Source organism: Narcine bancroftii, chromosome 12 (genome assembly GCF_036971445.1).
Source record: "Narcine bancroftii isolate sNarBan1 chromosome 12, sNarBan1.hap1, whole genome shotgun sequence".
Classification (NCBI taxonomy): domain Eukaryota; kingdom Metazoa; phylum Chordata; class Chondrichthyes; order Torpediniformes; family Narcinidae; genus Narcine; species Narcine bancroftii.
Window position 1 is genome coordinate 52,470,507 of NC_091480.1, and position 19,017 is coordinate 52,489,523.

The 19,017-nt window shown below is 45.8% G+C and overlaps 1 protein-coding gene across 6 annotated transcripts in view; it reads right to left on the reverse strand.

Moving 5' to 3' along the window:
* LOC138746852 (receptor tyrosine-protein kinase erbB-4-like) overlaps positions 1 to 19,017 on the reverse strand; it is a 198,603-nt gene that overhangs the window by 69,042 nt on the left and 110,544 nt on the right. For 5 of the 6 annotated variants that reach the window (XM_069905407.1, XM_069905409.1, XM_069905410.1 and 2 more), the window contains exons 10-16: positions 17,202 to 17,275; positions 15,112 to 15,202; positions 12,640 to 12,848; positions 12,007 to 12,139; positions 7,280 to 7,370; positions 5,053 to 5,207; positions 2,740 to 2,811 (exon numbers count right to left, since the gene is read on the reverse strand). In XM_069905407.1, coding sequence (XP_069761508.1) covers positions 2,740 to 2,811; positions 5,053 to 5,207; positions 7,280 to 7,370; positions 12,007 to 12,139; positions 12,640 to 12,848; positions 15,112 to 15,202; positions 17,202 to 17,275 — 825 coding nt within the window. Of the gene's footprint in view, positions 1 to 2,739; positions 2,812 to 2,887; positions 2,933 to 5,052; positions 5,208 to 7,279; positions 7,371 to 12,006; positions 12,140 to 12,639; positions 12,849 to 15,111; positions 15,203 to 17,201; positions 17,276 to 19,017 lie in introns of all 6 variants that reach the window. The other variant, XM_069905408.1, reaches the window with a different exon arrangement.

Genomic DNA, 19,017 nt, shown 5'->3' on the forward strand with positions numbered 1-19,017 from the left:
CGTTTGGCATCCTCCATGCCTTCCTCTGCAAAAGTGACCCACTGCCTGTTCAGATAGCAGCACGTTGGGTGCAAGGGGAATCATGTGCACAACCCAGTACCTGTGGCAAGGGCAGTAGCATTTTGCCACCCCCTGCTCTTGACTGGTCCTCTTCAGGTTTCTCAGTTGAAAGGCAAATACCTGGTGCAATGCAGCAACTTTGCCTTCCTGAATCATGAATTTGTATCCAACACAGCACTCCTTAAAAGGTACAGGTCAAAGTCACCAGATCTACCTCATCTGTAAAGATCCCTCTGGCACCAACTATGGCTCAGTGTGAGTTCAGATGGGCAACAATGCAATAGAATCCCATTTTGTTCCTCCCAATTTCTCCAATCTGGGCAGAGGCCGGAAAAAGCACCTCGGCTCAATGAGGCGGTGGGGTCGGATGCCACGTTGGTCAGCCCCACCTTGTGGCTGTCTGACCAAAATGGGTTTCCAAAAGTCAGTGGTTGAGAATTTCCAACAGAAGAGGTCAGACAGGAGTTAGGAACAACAGCGCCAAAGCAGGATGGAGGTTATTGTGTAGTGACCAATGAAAGCATTGACAAAAGCACACACAACTCTGGGGCTGATGGCAGTAGATGATGTCATTGACTGCCTGTTAATTTCAATACAGAGTATTAAAAACAGATAAGTATTTTGGTAGTACCCTCATCAACAGGGATGATATATAACAACTTATGTGACATGGACTGCAACATGTAGATCGTACTGAGATCTTGTTCAGTTCTCCACAGGCTGCTGACAACCAGAAATGCAGGATGTGCCCTGCGCAGCATCAGAGTACGGGGAGGGACCAGACAGAAGGTTTTTCTTTTTCCATCCAGGGGTAGTGACAGAAACCAGACTGTAGCCCTGCCAGTATATGGTAGCCTTCCCGGGAGCCAGGACCTCCCGTGCAAACAGAGCAGCTTTTCTTGCTGAACTAAAACTTCACACCCTATCTGTCAATTTAGACCAGCCTTTCTCCGTCTTGGCCATCCCCTGGTCCCCTTCAAGGTGAGAAAGTTTCTGTGGCATAGTGCAGGGATGCTGTGTTCGTGATGTAATGTGTTCTAACCCAGCCCTTCTCAACAGACGCCCCTGAGAGTCACAGCACATTTAAGTGAAAGCCTTGTTTTATTTCCCGCCCCCCCCACTTTTCCTCATGAAGCAGTCACATTTAGCTGGTTTCTTCCATACTTCTCTCTGACCGACTACATTAAAAAAAAAATTGTTACACACGAGGTGGGGAAATAAAACAAGGCTTTCACTTAAATGTGTTTGTTGAGAAGGGCTGGGTTAGAACACATTACATCACGAACACAGCATCCCTGCACTATGCCACAGAAACTTTCTCACCTTGAAGCGGACAACTTGAAGGGCAGCACAGATGGCGCAGTGGTTAGCGTAACACCTTTACGGCACCAGCAATCGGAACCAGGGTTCGAAACCCGCGCCGTCTGTAAGGAGTTTGAACGTTCTCCCTGCATCTGCATGGGTTTTCCCTGGGGGCCCTGGTTTCCTCCCACTGTTCAAAAATGTACGGTGGGGGGGTGTTATAGATTAATTGGTTGGAATTTGGCGGCACAGGGTCATGGGCTGAAACAGCCTGTTACCCTGGTGCATGTCTGCATTTAAAATTTAATGTCTATCCACATCATCTTGTCTTCCTCCAAGTGTGCCCAGTCAATTTGACCAAATGCTTGTCAGCAGCAAGCTGTCAAGCAACAAGACCTGTCTTTATTTGTTTTCTGTCCCTCTTTCCCCTGAAGCATCACTGTGTTGAGTTTGACCAGTGCAAGCTATCCTACTTTACCGAAGTAGGCATTTGGAAAGGCCACACTGAGACCAGGAGTGTCCCAGGGTTGGATGGCCAGAGGCAACATCCACTGACATAATTTGGATAGGGATCCATGCAGATGCAGGGAGAACATACAAACTCCTTACAGACGGCGCGGGTTTCGAACCCTGGTTCCGATTGCTGGTGCTGTAAAGGTGTTACGTTAACCGCTGCGCCAACTGTGCCGCCCTTCAAGTTGTCTGCTTTAAGCTGAGAAAGTTTCTGTGGCATAGTGCAGGGATGCTGTGTTCGTGATGTAATGTGTTCTAACCCAGCCCTTCTCAACAGACGCCCCTGAGAGCCACAGCACATTTAAGTGAAAGCCTTGTTTTATTTCCCCACCTCGTGTGTAACAAATTTTTTTTTAATGTAGTCGGTCGGAGAGAAGAATGGAAGAAACCAACTAACACAAATGCCAAATAGAAGATCCCAATTTTTGTATCGTTACAGAACGCTAACTAAACACACAATCAGAGATTCAGATCCAGCTCATGTTGGATTCAGTTTGAATAATTCTGCCCTATTGCATGCAGTATATAGCAATTCCAGATGGATGGAATTACATACCAGGCAACAATGAAAGTTCATAGACTTGAAAGACTCTGTTTCTCTCTCTACAGATGCTGTCTGATCTTGGGTTTTTCTTGCTTTTATTAAATTCTGCTCTCTGGAGCCGAGCTGAATATTGTGAGCATCTCCAATAAGAGACTGCAGCCTTTTCAGTCACACAAACCACCAAGCTGAGATGGTCACAATTACTGTTCAAAACAAAGGTGAAATTTCCTCATGGATTCTGCCCCCTTCCCTGCACAAATCTCATGTTGCTGCTGTATGTCACAGGTTGAATTCCAAGGGGCGGGTGGAGAGGATGTTACCTATTGTGTAATGCTTTGATGGGGGCCATCCAAGGAAAGCGAGAGCAATCCAGCACAGTAGGACCCTTACACCTGGATTTCAATCAGAACAAAAGAGAAAGGTGAAAGTCACAAGGAGGCATGCACACACGCAGTCAGTCAACGGTACCTGTGGGCAACTTCGCCACAGTCTGCAAGGTCAGAACCTCGGCACCTGGTATCATAGTAACATAAAAAAAGACACAAGTGAAACCACAAAGTAGTTCCTGGCAAAGAATTGACAACCTGGTAAGAAAAACCGATAATATCCTTGGAAGACATCCTTAATATATTGTGTTTGCACCAAAAATACAAATTGCTCTGGGCAAGTCTTTGGAATGAAACGCAAATTCCGCAATCTTCATTCATCTGGTGACCATGCTGGTACTGTCTGCAATGGAGATGCATTCCAGACTATAGAATGCTTAGGCACAGAAACAGACCCTTTGGGCCACCCAGTTAATGCTACTCCCATTTTACCAAATCAGCCTGTGCCCCTCTACACCATTTCCTATCCAAATACCCGTGCAAATGCCTTTTAAACTTGGTAAATGAACCTACCCGCACCATCTCCATCAACTGCCATCTCTGTGGAAAAACCTCGCCCTCTCATCTTAAACCTGTGCCCTCTAGTTCTAGGCCACCCTATCCTGGGACAACGTTTCTGATGACCCATCCTGCCCTGGGATAGTTCTGGCTACCCATCCTATCCAAGTTCTTCATAATTCTATAAACCTTTGCAAAATCACCCCTCAGCCTCCTGTGTTTCCTTGACAATAAATCCAGCCTACCCAATCTCTCTTTATAACTCCAGCCCCTCACTCCAGATTACATCCTGGTGAATATCCTCTGCACTCTCTTTATTGCCACCACTTCCTTCCCTTGGCATAATAACCAGTGTTGTGCACATACTCAAAGCAAGGTCAAATCAATGTTTTACACAGCTGCAACATTGCATAGCTTTGCTCACCACCTGCTTCCAGGCTCATAGAGATCAGAGGCTCTTTTCCTCACCATCCTGTGGCACAAGGCCAAAGCACGCTCACAAAATGCATATATAGACTTTCTTTAGTTTCATGCGTTTCATTCTCCACAGCATTGAATCTTTGCAATGCCACCATTCAGTGAGCCCAGGTGTCTATTGAAGGTGCCTCAAGTACTCCCCTCATCTCTTTGACTACATGAGGCAATGGAGATAGGTATGATCTACCAACTCAATGTCCAAGGCAGATACTTCTAACAGCAGTTCACTATATAATTACACTGGACAACGAAGATTTTGCTTCCTGAACACTTTTGCATGTATTTTATGGATTCTGGGCTGCGAATCACAAAAACAATCTTAAACATTTCCTATCATTAAAATCCTTTTTAGATATAGCCTATTTTTGTGATTTCCTGTCATATTTTAAGTCCACTTCAAGCAGACAAAACAATGAAGTGCAACATGTCATTGAAAATTCACTTCCTGCACGTGGACTCCTTCCCAGCTGACCCTGGTGCTGTCAGTGATGGACATGGTGAAAGGTTTCACCAGGGCATGGCAACTGTGGAAAAGCGGTATCAGGGCAACAACTGGAATCCATCAATGTCGACTGATTATTGTTGGACACTGACATGAGAGGCATCAGATGTTGAGTACAAACGAAAACATTTTTAGGTCAGTTGAACTGATGTAATGCGTCAGCATCGTTATGCAATTAAACAGGCTCAATTCAATAAAAGTTGTTAATGTAAGTTCAGTTAATGTTTCTCCAACTTCCTACGTGATACAGCAAATCAAATTATCTTTGTGTTCAGCTTGAAGTTGTCCATCATAATCCCTGATTTCATTTCCTCAGGAAGCAAACCTGGAGAAAAAATGTGTTGTCTGGTGAAATCAGATTTGGCCATACAGTTCTTGACCAACTTCAGACCTTATGGTGGATGTTTGGATGGAGTTGGGGCAACCTGCTTCCTTTCCAACCCTATTGTACAGAGAATGAAAGCATGCAAAAACTGCCCCATAGCCACCCTTCCCCTCTCTTCCCCAACATCGACTAGTTGAAAAAAAATGTTCACACACATGGAATTGCAACCTGTCAGATTGTTACTCACTGCACAGAACTGTCCCCCATTCAACACTGTTCTCCAGCAGAAGAACGCAATGATACAAAAGTAACAAGCACGCCACCGTAGAATCAGCCTGCAAATCTTTCCAGCCCACCACAATGCTCTGCCGCCCAAAAGTGCAAAGAAACAAAACCAACAGCAACATCTGGTCAAATTTCAAAGTTCCGAATTCTCTGTACCTACCCCTGCGTGCAGTTCTCATGGCAGGGCTTGCATTCTTTGTTCTTGTCTGGATATTTGAAGATGAGACCCCTCTCACCCTGGATTCCTTCAGGACATTTCTGCACACAGTTGGGTCCATCTTTGTAATGAGCACATTGAAAGCAGTGAGCAGGTCCCTAAGAGAATGAAGAAATGAATTTGTATCCTGTGCTGTAGATAGCAATCAAGGAAGAAAGGCCATGGTCGAGACCACTGGTTTTTAACCTTTTTTTCCCCCCCGGGTGCTCTGTGGTCAGTAAGGGATAACTTCAGGTGGTTTGTGAGTGGGGGGGGGGGGGGAAGGTTAAGACCCACTGGTCTAGGAGGAAGTCCATCATCACCCTTCTAGATCAATGATGACAAGAACTACAGTATTAGCATTGATGCAACTTCTTTAATAACAATACCTGGTTTTGGTGGGGGGAGGGTTTCATGAGCACTATTATCAAGGGATGTGGAGTTTGTGCAGGAATGTGTCGTTGAGGCAGAAGATCAGCCATTTTCATGGGTGGCATGGTTGGTGTAGCGGTTGGCGCAATGCTGTTAAAGCACCAGTGATCAGGACCAGGGTTCCAATCCCGCACTGTTCGTTCTCCCCATGTCTGCGGGGGTTTTCCCCGGGGGCTTCGGTTTCCTCCCACCATTCAAAATGTACCAGAGTTTGTAGATTAATTGGGATGTAACTGGGTGGCACGAGCTCGTGGGCCGAAAGGCCCTGTTACCATGCTGTCATTTCATTGAACAGCAGGGGTGGCAAGGAGCAAATTCCCTTCTCTAGTTTCTATTTACTATTGCAGATGACCAAATGTTTGGTCAAAGAGGTGGGTTTTAAGGAACATCCGAGAGGGGTGGGGAGAGAGAGAGATGGAGGGGTTGAGCAGAGCCCAGGCAATCGGTGACACGGCCACCAGCGGTGGAGTGATCAACATTGGGGATTCTGAGAAGTTGCTAAAATCTTGGGGTTGGAGAAGGGCGCAGGGATGGAGAGGGAAAAATAGAGGAAATGGAGGGATCTGAAAACAAGCATGAGAATTTTTTATTAAAAATGATCACAAGTAATCACAAGTTAACAGCGAGCACAGGAACGATGAGGAAATGGGCAGTAGAAATGGATGTTGACCTGGTTCAATGGGTACCCCTCTACCAACCACCAGTTCAAGACAGTGGCACTGACTGGGCTGCCCTATTGAAGAGTCAACAGTGTACAATGTGCTGTGACCAGACACAAACTCACTTTCTCTTCTTTCTCACATACTTTTTAATTTTATAATAAAATTTAATTTCTACCAATTTTGCCCCAGTGACGCTGCCGCAAAACAAAAAATTTTGTGGCACGTTCATGACAATAAATTCTGCTTCTGTAAAATTCAATGCAAATTAATGGAAATATTGTAAAACCCATATTATCCGGAATTTAAGCAGCCTCAAGCAACTGGCAAAAAAATTGTGCAAATAGTTAAAAAATACAAAAGTTTAAAATTGGCACGCCCTGCCGATAGTTCGCCAATCATGTGACACGCAACCTCGAGCAACCAAAAAAATGCACTTATCCGGCATCTGCTAATTCCCATAGGTGCCGGATACCAGGGGTTTTACGTTATCATCTCAGGCAGCCAACCTGCTTGGAAGTTTGCTCTTTGTGTGATCGAATGAATACCATGCAAATGCGAACTGTAAAGTCAAGAACAAACAACTGGATAGGAGATCTTTCAAGTACACGGTGGGACTTTAGACAGAACATCCTTTCAAAGTGCAGCCACCGCCCATCTTATTCCTGCAACTTCCCTAGAGTTTATCTGGCTGTGCCAACTGGTTGGGACCCATCCCAGGAGCAGGTTCCAGCTGATGGGAAGTCTGCAGCCAGCTGGTGTTCTACAGAAATTTGCCAAGACCTCCTGACCACTAATAAGCCAAATCATCAGAATTCATAATTCATAGGCATAGGGATGGCATGGTTAGCTTAGCAGTTGGCGCAACACTGTTACAGCATCAGCGACACAGGTTCATATCCGACGTTCTCCCTGTGACTGTGTGGGTTTTCTCCAAGTGCTCCAGTTTCCTATCACCGGTCAAAACATCGGGTCAATTTAGATGTAAATTGGACAACAAGGGTTTACGGCTTCTACTGAGCTGTGAGTAAAATTGAGAACAAACAATATGAAGACAAACGTGAGATTTCTGGTCAGTTCTATTCCAGGTTTAACCTCACCGTTCCATTGCAGGTAGGTCCTCCCTTGATTTTCTTACACTCTGGGTGACAGAGCATGCATACGGAACCACTGGCATACTCACGCTGGGCTCTGTGGGGAAAAGAGCAGAGTACACATTGATTCTACACACCTTTCTGCAACAAGGCCAATGCTGGATTTGCAATTTTGATTTTCATGAACTTAACATCAAACATTGGTGCAAAAATAGTCCGTTCAGCCCATTGAGTCTGCCCCAACATTTAATTGTCAGCTGATCCATTTCCCCACTCAGCCCCAGTCCCCGGCTTTCTCCCTGGAACCCTTGATGCCTTGACTAATCAAGGACGCATCAATCTTTGCCTTAAACACACCCAATGATTTGGCCTCCACAACCGCCTACGGTAACAAATTCTACAGATTCACCACCCTCTGCTTATAGAAATTCCTCCGCATCCACTAGGATGTGCCAACCAGTTGGCACAGCCAGAAAAACTCTAGGGAAGTTGCAGGAATAAGATGGGCGGTGGCTGCACTTTGAAAGGATGTTCTGTCTAAAGTCCCACCGTGTACTTGAAAGATCTCCTATCCAGTTGTTTGTTCTTGACTTTACAGTTCGCATTTGCATGGTGTTCATTCGATCACACAATAGGGGTTAGCTACCCATGGCCTGCATGCCAGATCCAAATTTATCCAGCCCTGTGTGCAGCCGCCCCCCACCCCCCCTCCCTTCTGCACTGGAAACCCCCTCCCTCTCCCCTACCTGTGCATAAATCCCTCTCTTTCCCTGTCACTTCCTCTCTCTCTGTGACACCCACCCCCCCCCGTAACATTCTACCCCTCTCCCTGCTGTCTGTTTTGGGGTTAGTTATTTTGTTCTCATGGTCACTAATTTCTCTCCTTTTAGTTGTTTTTTTTTATTATTGTGTCATTTTAATGACTAACTCGTGATTTTTGGTGCATTTCCTGACCTGAAATACATCATCATATTAATTACATTCATGTCATTTCATCTCTCTATCTATTTATTTATTTCATTTATGGTAACAATGTCGCAACTGTGTTGCAGTGCAAAATGAAGAAGTAGAAAGTGACCAGACAAGGTCGAGTCGAAGTTCAGTAAAAGTTGATATTCGGTCACTTGCAGCTTCGTAAGACCCCACACGTTCCAAATGACGTCATCGTATTGTGACGTTATCACTCGGAACCTCCCGAATCGGTTCAATTAAACTTCTCGTGAGCAGCCCACTGTTCAACCACTGACACACTATCCGGCCCATGCATGATAAAAGGTTGCCCACCCTTGGTTTATAAGCAAGAGGGTAAAGGGTTACTGGGGCAAACAGGAACACGGTGTTGAGGTTACAATTAGATCTGCCACGAATTATTGAATGATGAAGCAAGCTTGAGGGATGGAGAGGCAGACCTCTGCTTTTAACTCATATGTACATACAGGGGTGGCCAACCTTTTCATTTTTAAATTTAGACATGCAGCACGGTAACAGGCCATTTCAGCCCACGAGTACATAATTAATTGGGCGGCACGGACTCATGGACTGAAATGGCCTGTTACCATCCGGTACATCTAAATTAAAAATGAAAAGGTTGGCCACCCCTGTCGGACTGGGTAAATCCACAGCTGGATATCAGCTCACACCTCCAGCAACAATGCACAACCTAGGCCTCTTGCCTCCACTCACCATTGACGACAAGGTTAGCGTAACGCCATTACAGCGCCAGCAACTCTGGTTCGAATCTGGTGCTGTCTGTAAGGAATTTAGACGTTCTCACCGTGACCTGCATGGGTTTCCTCCGGGTGCTCCAGTTTCCTCCCACCGTTCAAAATCGTACGAGGGTTGTATCATAGCAGCCCGCTACCCAGGAGGCGGCCTGACACACAAAATGGCAGTCAAACGCGGCGATCGCACAGGATAATGCCGCTGACATCACTTCCACCGACAACGGTGAGAAAACCGGGCTTGCCACAAAATGGCAAAAGTGGCGATCGCACAGGATAATGCTGCTGACATCACTTCCACCGACAACGGTGAGAAAACCAGGCCCAGCAGCGGTCAACTGGGCCTATTGAAGCAGGGGCAGAGAGTGCAATAAACCAGTCTTGTGTATAAATGCATCAAGTGTGTGTCGTTCTTCCACTCTCTGCTGTAGCCACTCACTACAGTAGGTTAATTGGATGGCATGGGTCTCCATGGCCAGAATCAGCTTCTACCATGTTGCAAATAAAATTTAAAAAAATTTAAATTTAACTCAGCCAAAGATCTCTCTACCTGCTGTGAAGCAAGGTGAATTGTAGATGTCCAGGGGGAGGCAGGCAGCAGGTGTCTTTTTGACTCAGTAGAAGTCCCACTTTAAAAGAGTTTACAGCACAGAAAGTGATTGTCCTTCTTGCCAGTGTATCTGCTCCCACCTGACCAGTTCTCCCCCTCTTTTACCATCTCCTGTTCTTTAACCCTAATGTGTTTTTCCAGAGCACCCTTACAACTATCTCTGCTGTTGATCCCAACTTTCAGATGACTATGGCCTGTTCCAGTCATTCAAGTTCAAGTTTATTATCATCTGATTGTACATATACAACCTGACGAAACAGCATTTGATCCAGACCATGATGCCCACACAATGCACAGTACATAAAGAACACATAAATAATCAAATACATACAAACATATGAGTTGATAGTCATGGATAATGTTCATCAATCTCACAGCCTGGGGGAAGAAGCTATTCCCCAGCCTGGCAGTGCTAATGTTGATACTCCTGTAACTCCTTCTCGATGGTAGTGAGTTGAAGATACTGTGCACTGGATGGAAAGGGTCCTCTATAATCCCCTGAGCCCTACCTAGACAGCGCTCCCAGTAAGTGTCATCTGTTTCCGGCCCAGAGGACCCCAAAACCTAGCAACAATAGAAATTCAGCAAGACAAATGGATACTTAAACAAAAGTTGCTTTTAATTTTCTTTAAACATAAAAATAGGATCAAACTTTAACTTATTACTATTAACTTAACCCCCTTCTAATTCTAAGCGCACGTGTATGTAATGTATGTGTATGTTCAGAAAAGTTCTTCGGTTCACAGTCCAATCTCACTTCTCACTCCTCCAAGTTCACCGGTATCAGGCAATTCTTATACTGTGCACAGAATATAGCATTTATGAATTTCACCAGGTTTTGGAGCTTGAAAGGTAAATGGTTACCACTCAGGAAGGTTGTTGTCAGTTCTCAGAAAGAGATTTGTTGTTCGTTGGACACCCACAACTGATCACTTCTAATCAGCCACTTCAGTGTCTTGCTGAAGAAACTTGCTCCATCAGGACTTTCCAGATGATAACCTCTTTCTTTCAGGTCACCACAGAGTTCCTTTTTGTTTCCCTTATTTCAGGGGATAATTTCCTCTTGTATGGACTACATGGATTGTTTCAACAGGCTGACCTCAGAACTCACAACCCGTCTTCAAAATTGTTTTTTTAAACAAACTGCCAGCTTGCTGCAGAAATCCATTTTCTCTTTCTCTCTCACAGAGAAAGCCTGTTTGGTCTCTCTCTCTCTCTGCTTGCAAAACCACATGACCTTCCTAGAACAGCCAACTGCATTCAAACAGATTGTGGCACTGGACCCAATCTTCTGAGTCCATTCATCTGTGGCTTTCAAAACAATAATCCATTACTGCACAGCATGTCCAATTAACACCTACTTGTTAAGTCTCTAGGCATTCTTCAAAGTTTTTGCAAAGGCACCCGGAGCCTGGACTGTCTGGCTTGAGCAGATCTCTGGCATTTTAAATGAGATCTGCTTTGTGAAGCATTTGTGTTTGTGACCAACACTACCCCTATAATCTGTCTCCTTCAAAAACATATCTATATACAATATAAAATATGATATAATCCGTCACACATCTCTAGAGTGGAATGTTACAGATCTTTTTCAGTCCATCTGGAATCCACTGGTCTTGGGTCCTGGCCCAAGACTCCGACTGAAACATGGGCTCATTGGCCTTTCAGCTGTCTGCAGTTTATGGATTCTTGCTGTCCCTACATTAGAACAACTCCTGCTCTTGCAAGCAATTCCTGCATTGTGAAGCACCTGGAGAAGAATGGTTCATTTCAAATTAAGCTTAAAATGGAATGCTCTGCATGGTGGGTGACAGCAGCAGCAGATCCAGTCCAGAATTTGACAGCAGATTGACAGGGACGCATCAGCTGCATCGCAGGTGAAGGTACAAAGGAAGCGGCTTCGACCTGAAAAATTCACGGTTTTTCTTTCCTGGCCTAGATGAGTGTTTCCAGCATTTTCTAATTTTACTTTAGATTTTTATTTTTCCTGGGCAGCACAGTTAGCACAATGCTGTAACAGTGCCAGTGACCTAGATTTGAATCCTGCGCTGTCTGCCAGGAATTTATACGTTTTCCCTGGAGGCTCCAGTTTCCTCCCACCCTTCAAACATACCTGGGTCTGTAGGTTAATTGGGGTGTACAGACACGTGGGCCGAAAGGGCCTGCCTCCGTGCTGGATGTAGTGGGGAGAAAAGTGATCCAAGTCACGCCTTTCAGAGGAATTTTTCCCACCTCTTACTAAATTGGTCAAGACTACATGTATGGTCGAGGACAGGCGACATGGAGGCCACAATGCGTGCAGGTAGATGGAGGGGAACGAGAAAGAAATAGGGATCAAGGGTGACAGCAAAATACTCCAGCACGTGGCTACCATTGATATAATGAGCGTTACAGCCACTTACCCCTCCTGGAAATGGCAACTTCTCACACAGGTTCCAACCCGACTGTAGAAGGCACAGGACAAACACTGGCTGGGGCCTGGCCCCCAACAGCCATTTCGAGAACACAGAGGATCACACACCTTCTTTTCGATCTCTGTGGATGGGGGGGCAGGGAGAAATAACATCAGCACAAGCATGCAGGAGACTTGATCCAAAGTTTGAGCTCGTTCAGCCCTGTGAAGCATCTTCAGCAAAGGTGGGTCGAGAAGGCCCACAACCAGTGGCAGATTAACCATTAGGCTTAAATCTATGGGCCTGGGGATGAGCGAGGACCTCAGGCTCTTCAATTCTTTCAACCCCCGTTAAATTGACCCCTCCCCCCCCCCCCGGGTGTTTATCGACCCCCTACCATTTTTCCACCCCTTGGATAATCCCATCTACCTTCAGGAGTCAATAAGGGCCACTTTGGAGACCCCTAATATGTTATTTAATGTAACTTAATGTCACTTTAACGAAGGGTGGGGTAGGGGCGCAACATCAGGGGGAGCCTTCCTAAAGCTCAACCTAGGGGCCTGTGTGGTAGTAAATCTGCCACTGTCCACAACATAAAAAGATGATCCCACTTCCCACTCCTGCGATCCCAGTCTCACTCACTGCAGGCTCTTCCTTGCTTGTTTTCCTTGATGATGGGAGGGGGAGCAAGGGTCTTCCGGTGGTACAGCGCGGTCCAGTTCAGTGTGTTGTAGTAGCACAGCTGCTTGTTGTAGGCCACATACACCTGCCCAGCGCCAATTTCCTTCAGTGATTGAAACCCAAGAGACTTCACGTTCTGCAGCTTCATGATCATCAAGGACAAGCCACGGCTACAAAAATAGACAGGAGTCAAATGAGAAGTCAGGTCCACACCATGGAGTGCAGAGAGAGATCAGGGGTTCAATACCCGTTGCTCCCCACTCATTCCCAACACCCTTTCCCTCACTGACCAGCAAGCAGCTGTGGAATGAATCCCCCATCTCCCAGAACACAACCCTTTTGGCATGCAACTCCTGGGCATGTCCCCAAGTGTGCTCAGGGCAGAAATCTCATCTCCAATTAGCACTTTTTTGTTTGTTGGTTTGGACTCCTCTCCCTGTCTTCAGTCTGATCCCTTCCTGTTCTATATTTCGAACCTTGAGGAAGGGCTCAGGCCTGAAACGTCGGTGATATATCTTTACCTCTGGCTGAGTTCCTCCAGCGTTTCAGTGTGTTTTTAACTCCATACACAGCGTCTGCAGACTTTTGTGTTTCACTAATACCACTCAACCTCCCTGCCCTGTCACTCCCCCACCCCCCCCTCACCACTTTCCTCTCTCCTCGGTGCCCTGGTATGAGCCACCCAAGAAGCTGGTCTGCACTTTCAGAGAGCAAGCATGGGGAAGATGAACCATGGTGGAACCGAAGGGAAGGGACACATGAGCAGAACCAACCAGTCCTAATCTGATACCCACAAATGGTAAGCTGGCTTCCAACAGAAGTCGAGGCAGAGCCAGGTTATCCTAGGCCCTGCATTTTCAAGGACCCCATGCTAAATGCTTGCAAACCTTTATTGTGTATCCCCAACATTGTTGCACATTGAGATTGCAATAATAAGTCCGACCTACATTCTACATTTCCTCTTATGATCGAGGGGCATTTTTTTTGCCTTAGAACTATTATCGTCAATTGTCACCGCGAAGTACATGAACAGTACTTGGTCTCAGGGGTAAATCTGCTTCTCAACCATTCGAAATGTCACCCAGAACCACACGTGAGGACTGAATGGAAAGTTTAATCAGATCTTTCAAAGCAAAGGATCAAATGTGAAATGTAATTAGTCTGACGTTGATGAGAAGTGCAAAACACTAATGAGTCTCAAACTCCATATGACTTACAAACTTCAAGACAACAGAACCTGGAGAACAAATTCAGAATATTAATCTTTCATCCAAGGGTAATGCCATGACTTAGTGTTGCACACAAACAAGAAAGGGTTTGGTGTGGGACGCATACAGTAGCTTCATGAACAAAGGTTTAAAAGTCAAAACACAATGCTGGGGAAACAAAGCAGGTCAAACAGCCCACTTTGTATATGAAGTTCCATCTCCCCACATGGCACTGCTCTTGCCCCCTTGCAAGTGTTTATTCAACTCCTTGTTGCAGGTCACAATTGATCATGGCCCCTACCATTCTCCCAGGCAGTGAATTTCAGTCTAAATTTGGCTGTTGTTGGAGATGGAGGGCTGCAGCAGAGCTGACACAAGAGTAGGCGTTGCTTCCTGCCATCTGTCTGAACGAACGAGCAGCAGCTTCCTGAGTAACGTGGAGCAGGGAGGGAATGCGGATGAGCTCTATGAAAGGTACTGTTGCCGCAGTCTCACTGCTCCCGCCTGTGCAAAGCACTGCTGCCGGCTGGTTTGTATGGAAAGACAGGCGGATATGTAAAAATTACAACCATGGGAATGAGTTGCAAGGCAACGGGTTTCAGAGTAAAAAAAAAGTGACAAATACAGGGCTAAATGTTTTGTATTTAAATAGCTTGAATCCGCCTGGGATTGTCTGATCTCAGAAGCTAAGCAGGCTCAGGGTTGGTCATTCCTTGGAGGGGAGACGGCCTGGTAACACCAGGTGCTGTTGGTTTCTGTGGGGGGGGGGGTGCTGGACAAAGGTTAAAGAATTTCATGTACATTGCATTCTAAATGTAGTGTCACATAACAATAATGGAGCCTTTACCTTTATTTAATCCGGCCCAGAGTCAAGGGAATTGTAACGGACATGCCACCCACCCACCCATCCCTCCGTTTCTCAGGCACGAGTGAACCAGCTTTACATTTTACACCAGCCATTCTCAGCGGGGGGCTACACAGCCCCCTTCTCCGGGGGGGGGGGGGGGTGGGGGTGGGAAAGGGCACAGCATATTTAAGGGGCAGCCACGGACTGAAATCATAAAATACTTCTTGTTTTATTTTTAAATGGAGAATTACGGAACAAACCAACCAAACTTGACTGCTTCACAGGGAAGGGGGCCATGTGAAGCAGTAAACTTTGAGTAGAGTCCTAGTCACTCAATAGCCAAGCAAAGGTCAAGGATGGATGGTTTAGAGTGCTTACTTGTAGAGTGTTCTTCCTCCGATGGTAGTCAGGTTGGAAAAGACACTGAAACTCTTCAGGTTTTCTGGCCAAGACTGAATATTTAAGTAACCTGGAAATAAGAATCAGGTGTGACTTGAAACACCAACGAACAGACCACACTCTTAAACACTCCCCAGTGCAGCATCACCAGTCTAGATAATTTGAGTACATTTCTGCCCTGGATTATTCCGGACAGTCAAGAATGCAAGACTTTTTCTTTAAACTCTCTTTGAGATAGCACGGTTAATGCAACGCTGCTACAGCACCAGCGACCTGGGGTTCGAATCTCATGTTGTCGGTATAGAGTTTGTACATTCTCCCCATGTCTCCGTGGGTTTCCCCAGGGGCTCCGGTTTCCCTCCACCCTTCAAAACGTACCAGGGGTTATAGGATGTAAATGGGATGCATGAACTCGTGGGCCGAAAGGGCCTGTAACTGTGCTGTATGTCTACATTTAAAAATTTGCTTCATTGGTTGAGAATTCAGAGAAGTTGCAGTCTGTCCTCAGTCAGCATTCCCCTCTAACTGACTAAAATCACGTACAAGAAAGCCTTGGGTAAAAACACCACTGCTACATTTTCCTTTGCCTCAGGGGTCTGCAGGCATTTGTCAAGCCTCCGACCCTCTGGCTGGAATGAGTCTCACTATGCTAATTGGTTACTAAATTCCCAGGAACAGCATTTAGCCACTGAGGCTTATGTCGAGCATCAGTTGTGAAGCGACACATTTGGCAACACTATTGAGGCAGTATATCTGAAGCAAAAGCAGAATTTATTGTCTTGAAGATTAGTCATGAAATGCAGTGTTTTGTGGCATTACAGGTGCAAAGTTGCAAGAAATTACATTGTAAAAAATAAATAAATTCGTGCAAGACTAAGAGAAAGTGAAGTGGTGTCGATAGGTTTATAGTCCATTCAGAAATCTGATGTCGGACGGGAAGAAACGATTTCTGTTCTGTGGGATGCTTGTCTTCAGGCTCCCGATGGTAGCAGAGTAAAGAGGGCCTGGCCTGGGTGGTGGGGTCTTTGAGGATAGAGGCTGCTTTCTTGAGGCACTGCCTCTTATAGATGTCCTCGATGGAATGAAGACTGGTGCTTGTTATGGCATTGGCCAAGTTCACAACTCTCCGTAGTCTTTCCCTGTCCTGTGCATTGGCAGCTCCGTGCAAGACAGTGATGCAACCAGTCAGAATGCTCTCCACAGTACCCCTGGAGAAATTGCTGGCTACGTAGGCAGCAATTAAATTCTGCAGGCCTTAGCTTAAACTAAAGCAAAGCAACACTGACATAATGGCTCGACACTCTTTAAGTCAGTACCCCAATATGCTGGAAGCTACAGTAGATATCAGCATCAACCTTCAAGCCCTCGGGTAGATGCTCACAAAGTAACCAGCAACCGCTTTGAACCCCAGGGCCACCTATGTTTTAAGATTAAACTACTAAGTTCAAGTTTTTTGTCATCTGGTTGTAAAAGTACAACCTGATGAAACAGCGTTTCTGGTCCTCTGTGCAAAACACACAGACACAAAACCAGACATAGCACACATACAGACAAGCAATACATACACAGTATGCACATACATATTCAAAAAGAAATAAATATTGTTTCATGAATATGGGAGTCTTGGGTGGTCAGTGTGAGCTGTTCCTTTGGTCATTCAGCATTCTCACTGCCCGTGGGAAGAAGCTGCTCCTCAGCCTGGTGGTGCTGGCTCTGATCCTCCTGGATCTCTTCCCCGATGGAGTACCAGCTTCCATAACCATCGTAGGAACTGCTAAACTCTTGCCGCACACAGAGGATTCACACTATTTGTTTCAGCCAACCACTTTGTTTCATTGATTCTCCATTTCCAACCTGATCAAACTCTCAGCCTTCCCTCCCCTACCACACTGTTCGATTCGCTCCTTCCCTGTAGGTGACCGCGATGTTCTCCTGGCTCCCACTGCTGGCCCATGCATGCGCGCTTGCACATTCGAGCGATGCCTCCGGTGCTCCACCAGCAGCAACCAGCCCCTACGCAAAGCCCGCATGGTTGTGCGGCTGCGATGCTATCATCTTAAGATGCGTACCTGTTATTTCCTGAACAGTTTGAAATATCTTCAGTTTTTCTGGATCCAAACGTGCAACTTTGTGGTAGGGGTCCCTAAAAGTTCAAAGGCAGGGAAATTTTTAATTGGAAAACTAAAGAAATGTTAGGCCCTTAAAAATCATGCAAGCTCTGAGGTCAAGTAATTCAACAGCAAAATCACTTTGCAAAATCTCACACCACTCTGGAACGGTTATATACAGTACTGAAGCAACCCTCCATTGCAATAAGAGATTAAATAAAGGCAGGAATGTAGTATGTGAAACTAGAACTTGGGACATATTCTCAAGATTCTGGGGAGTGGATTTAGAGTGGAGATGAGGAGGAACTGCTTTTCCCAGAAAGTGGTAGATCTGTGGAATTCGCTACCCATTGAAGCAGTGGAGGCAACCTCAGTGAATGCATTCAAGACAGATAGGCAGTGGAACAGCAGTGGAATCGATGGTTATGGAGAAAAGGCAATGGAGTCGAATCTTTGGTCAGATCAGCTGTGATCTTATTGAATATCAAAGGAGGCTCAACGGGCCAGATGCTGCGATTTCTGATGTCAAATCTCAAATATAACATCAATCCTGAACATCAGCAGGGAATTCAAATAAACTTGAAGGCATGGCGTGGTTGGCGTAGCAATTAGCCCAGTGCCTTTACAGCACCAGCGTCCTGGGTTCGGATCCTGTGCTGTCTGTAAGGAGTTTGTATGTTCTCCCCGTTTCTGTGTGGGTTTTCCCCAGGGCTTCAGTTTCCTCCCACTGTTCAAAATGTTCCAGGGGGTTGGAGGTTAATTGGGCAGCATGGGCTCGTGGGCCTGTTACCGTGCTGTAGGTCTAAAAAAAATTTAAATTAAAATTGAAAGCATGGAAGAAGTGGGCAGTGTTCAATCGAGCTTATTCTCCGCACAACATAAACAGTATGAAAGCTCAGAAGTGTGCCCTTCTGCTGGATCGGAGATTCCTAGAAAGGATGCGCAAGAGATTTACTGCAATGAAAGGGCACAATTTCAAAGAAAAATAATTTCTTTTGTGCAGAGCATGGTAACATCTGGAACCCACTCCTGTAGGAGTGATGGATACAGAGTCAATCACAGCTTTCAAAAGGAAATTAGATAAGTACGGAAGAAAAAAACAACTCTCAAGATAACCAGGGAAGATCGGGGAATGGAAGTAATGCAGTTGTTTACAAGGAGCTTATGTGGACTCAATGAGCCAAATTACATCCTTGTGCTGCAACAAGTTTGTGATCGTAACTGACTACAGGGTTGGTGGGGGGAGGAGGTGGTGGTGGGGGTTGCGGACTGGTGCTAGGAGATGTGATTTACTCAGAGAAACACACTTTGCTGCACCTTTCAGCTCTCCTCCCTAACATAGAACTCTACATCACAGTTCAGACCCTTTGGCCCTCAATGTTCTACTACTTGCATATTCCTACCAAAAAAAGTACTAAACCCTGCCTACCCCATAACCCTCGATTTTTCTTCCATTTGTATGTGTCTAAGAATCTTTCAAACTCCCCCAATGTTCCATCCTCCACCACCATCCCCTGGCAAGGCATTCCAGGTACCCACAACACTCTGTGTAAAAAAAAAAGCCTTACCCCTGACTTCTCCCCTAAACCTCCCTCTCTGCGCTTTGTACAGATTACCAGCTGAGCTAAAAAGGTTACCATGCAACCCCTTCGAGGGATTCCAATGCTGAAGAAGTTCTCCTTTGCTCTCAGAAAAACCCTCCCTTCTCTACCTCTTGCCTCCTGCCTGTGGGACCATGCTCCTGCCCCTGCCCCTCCACACCATTCTGTTCAGGTGC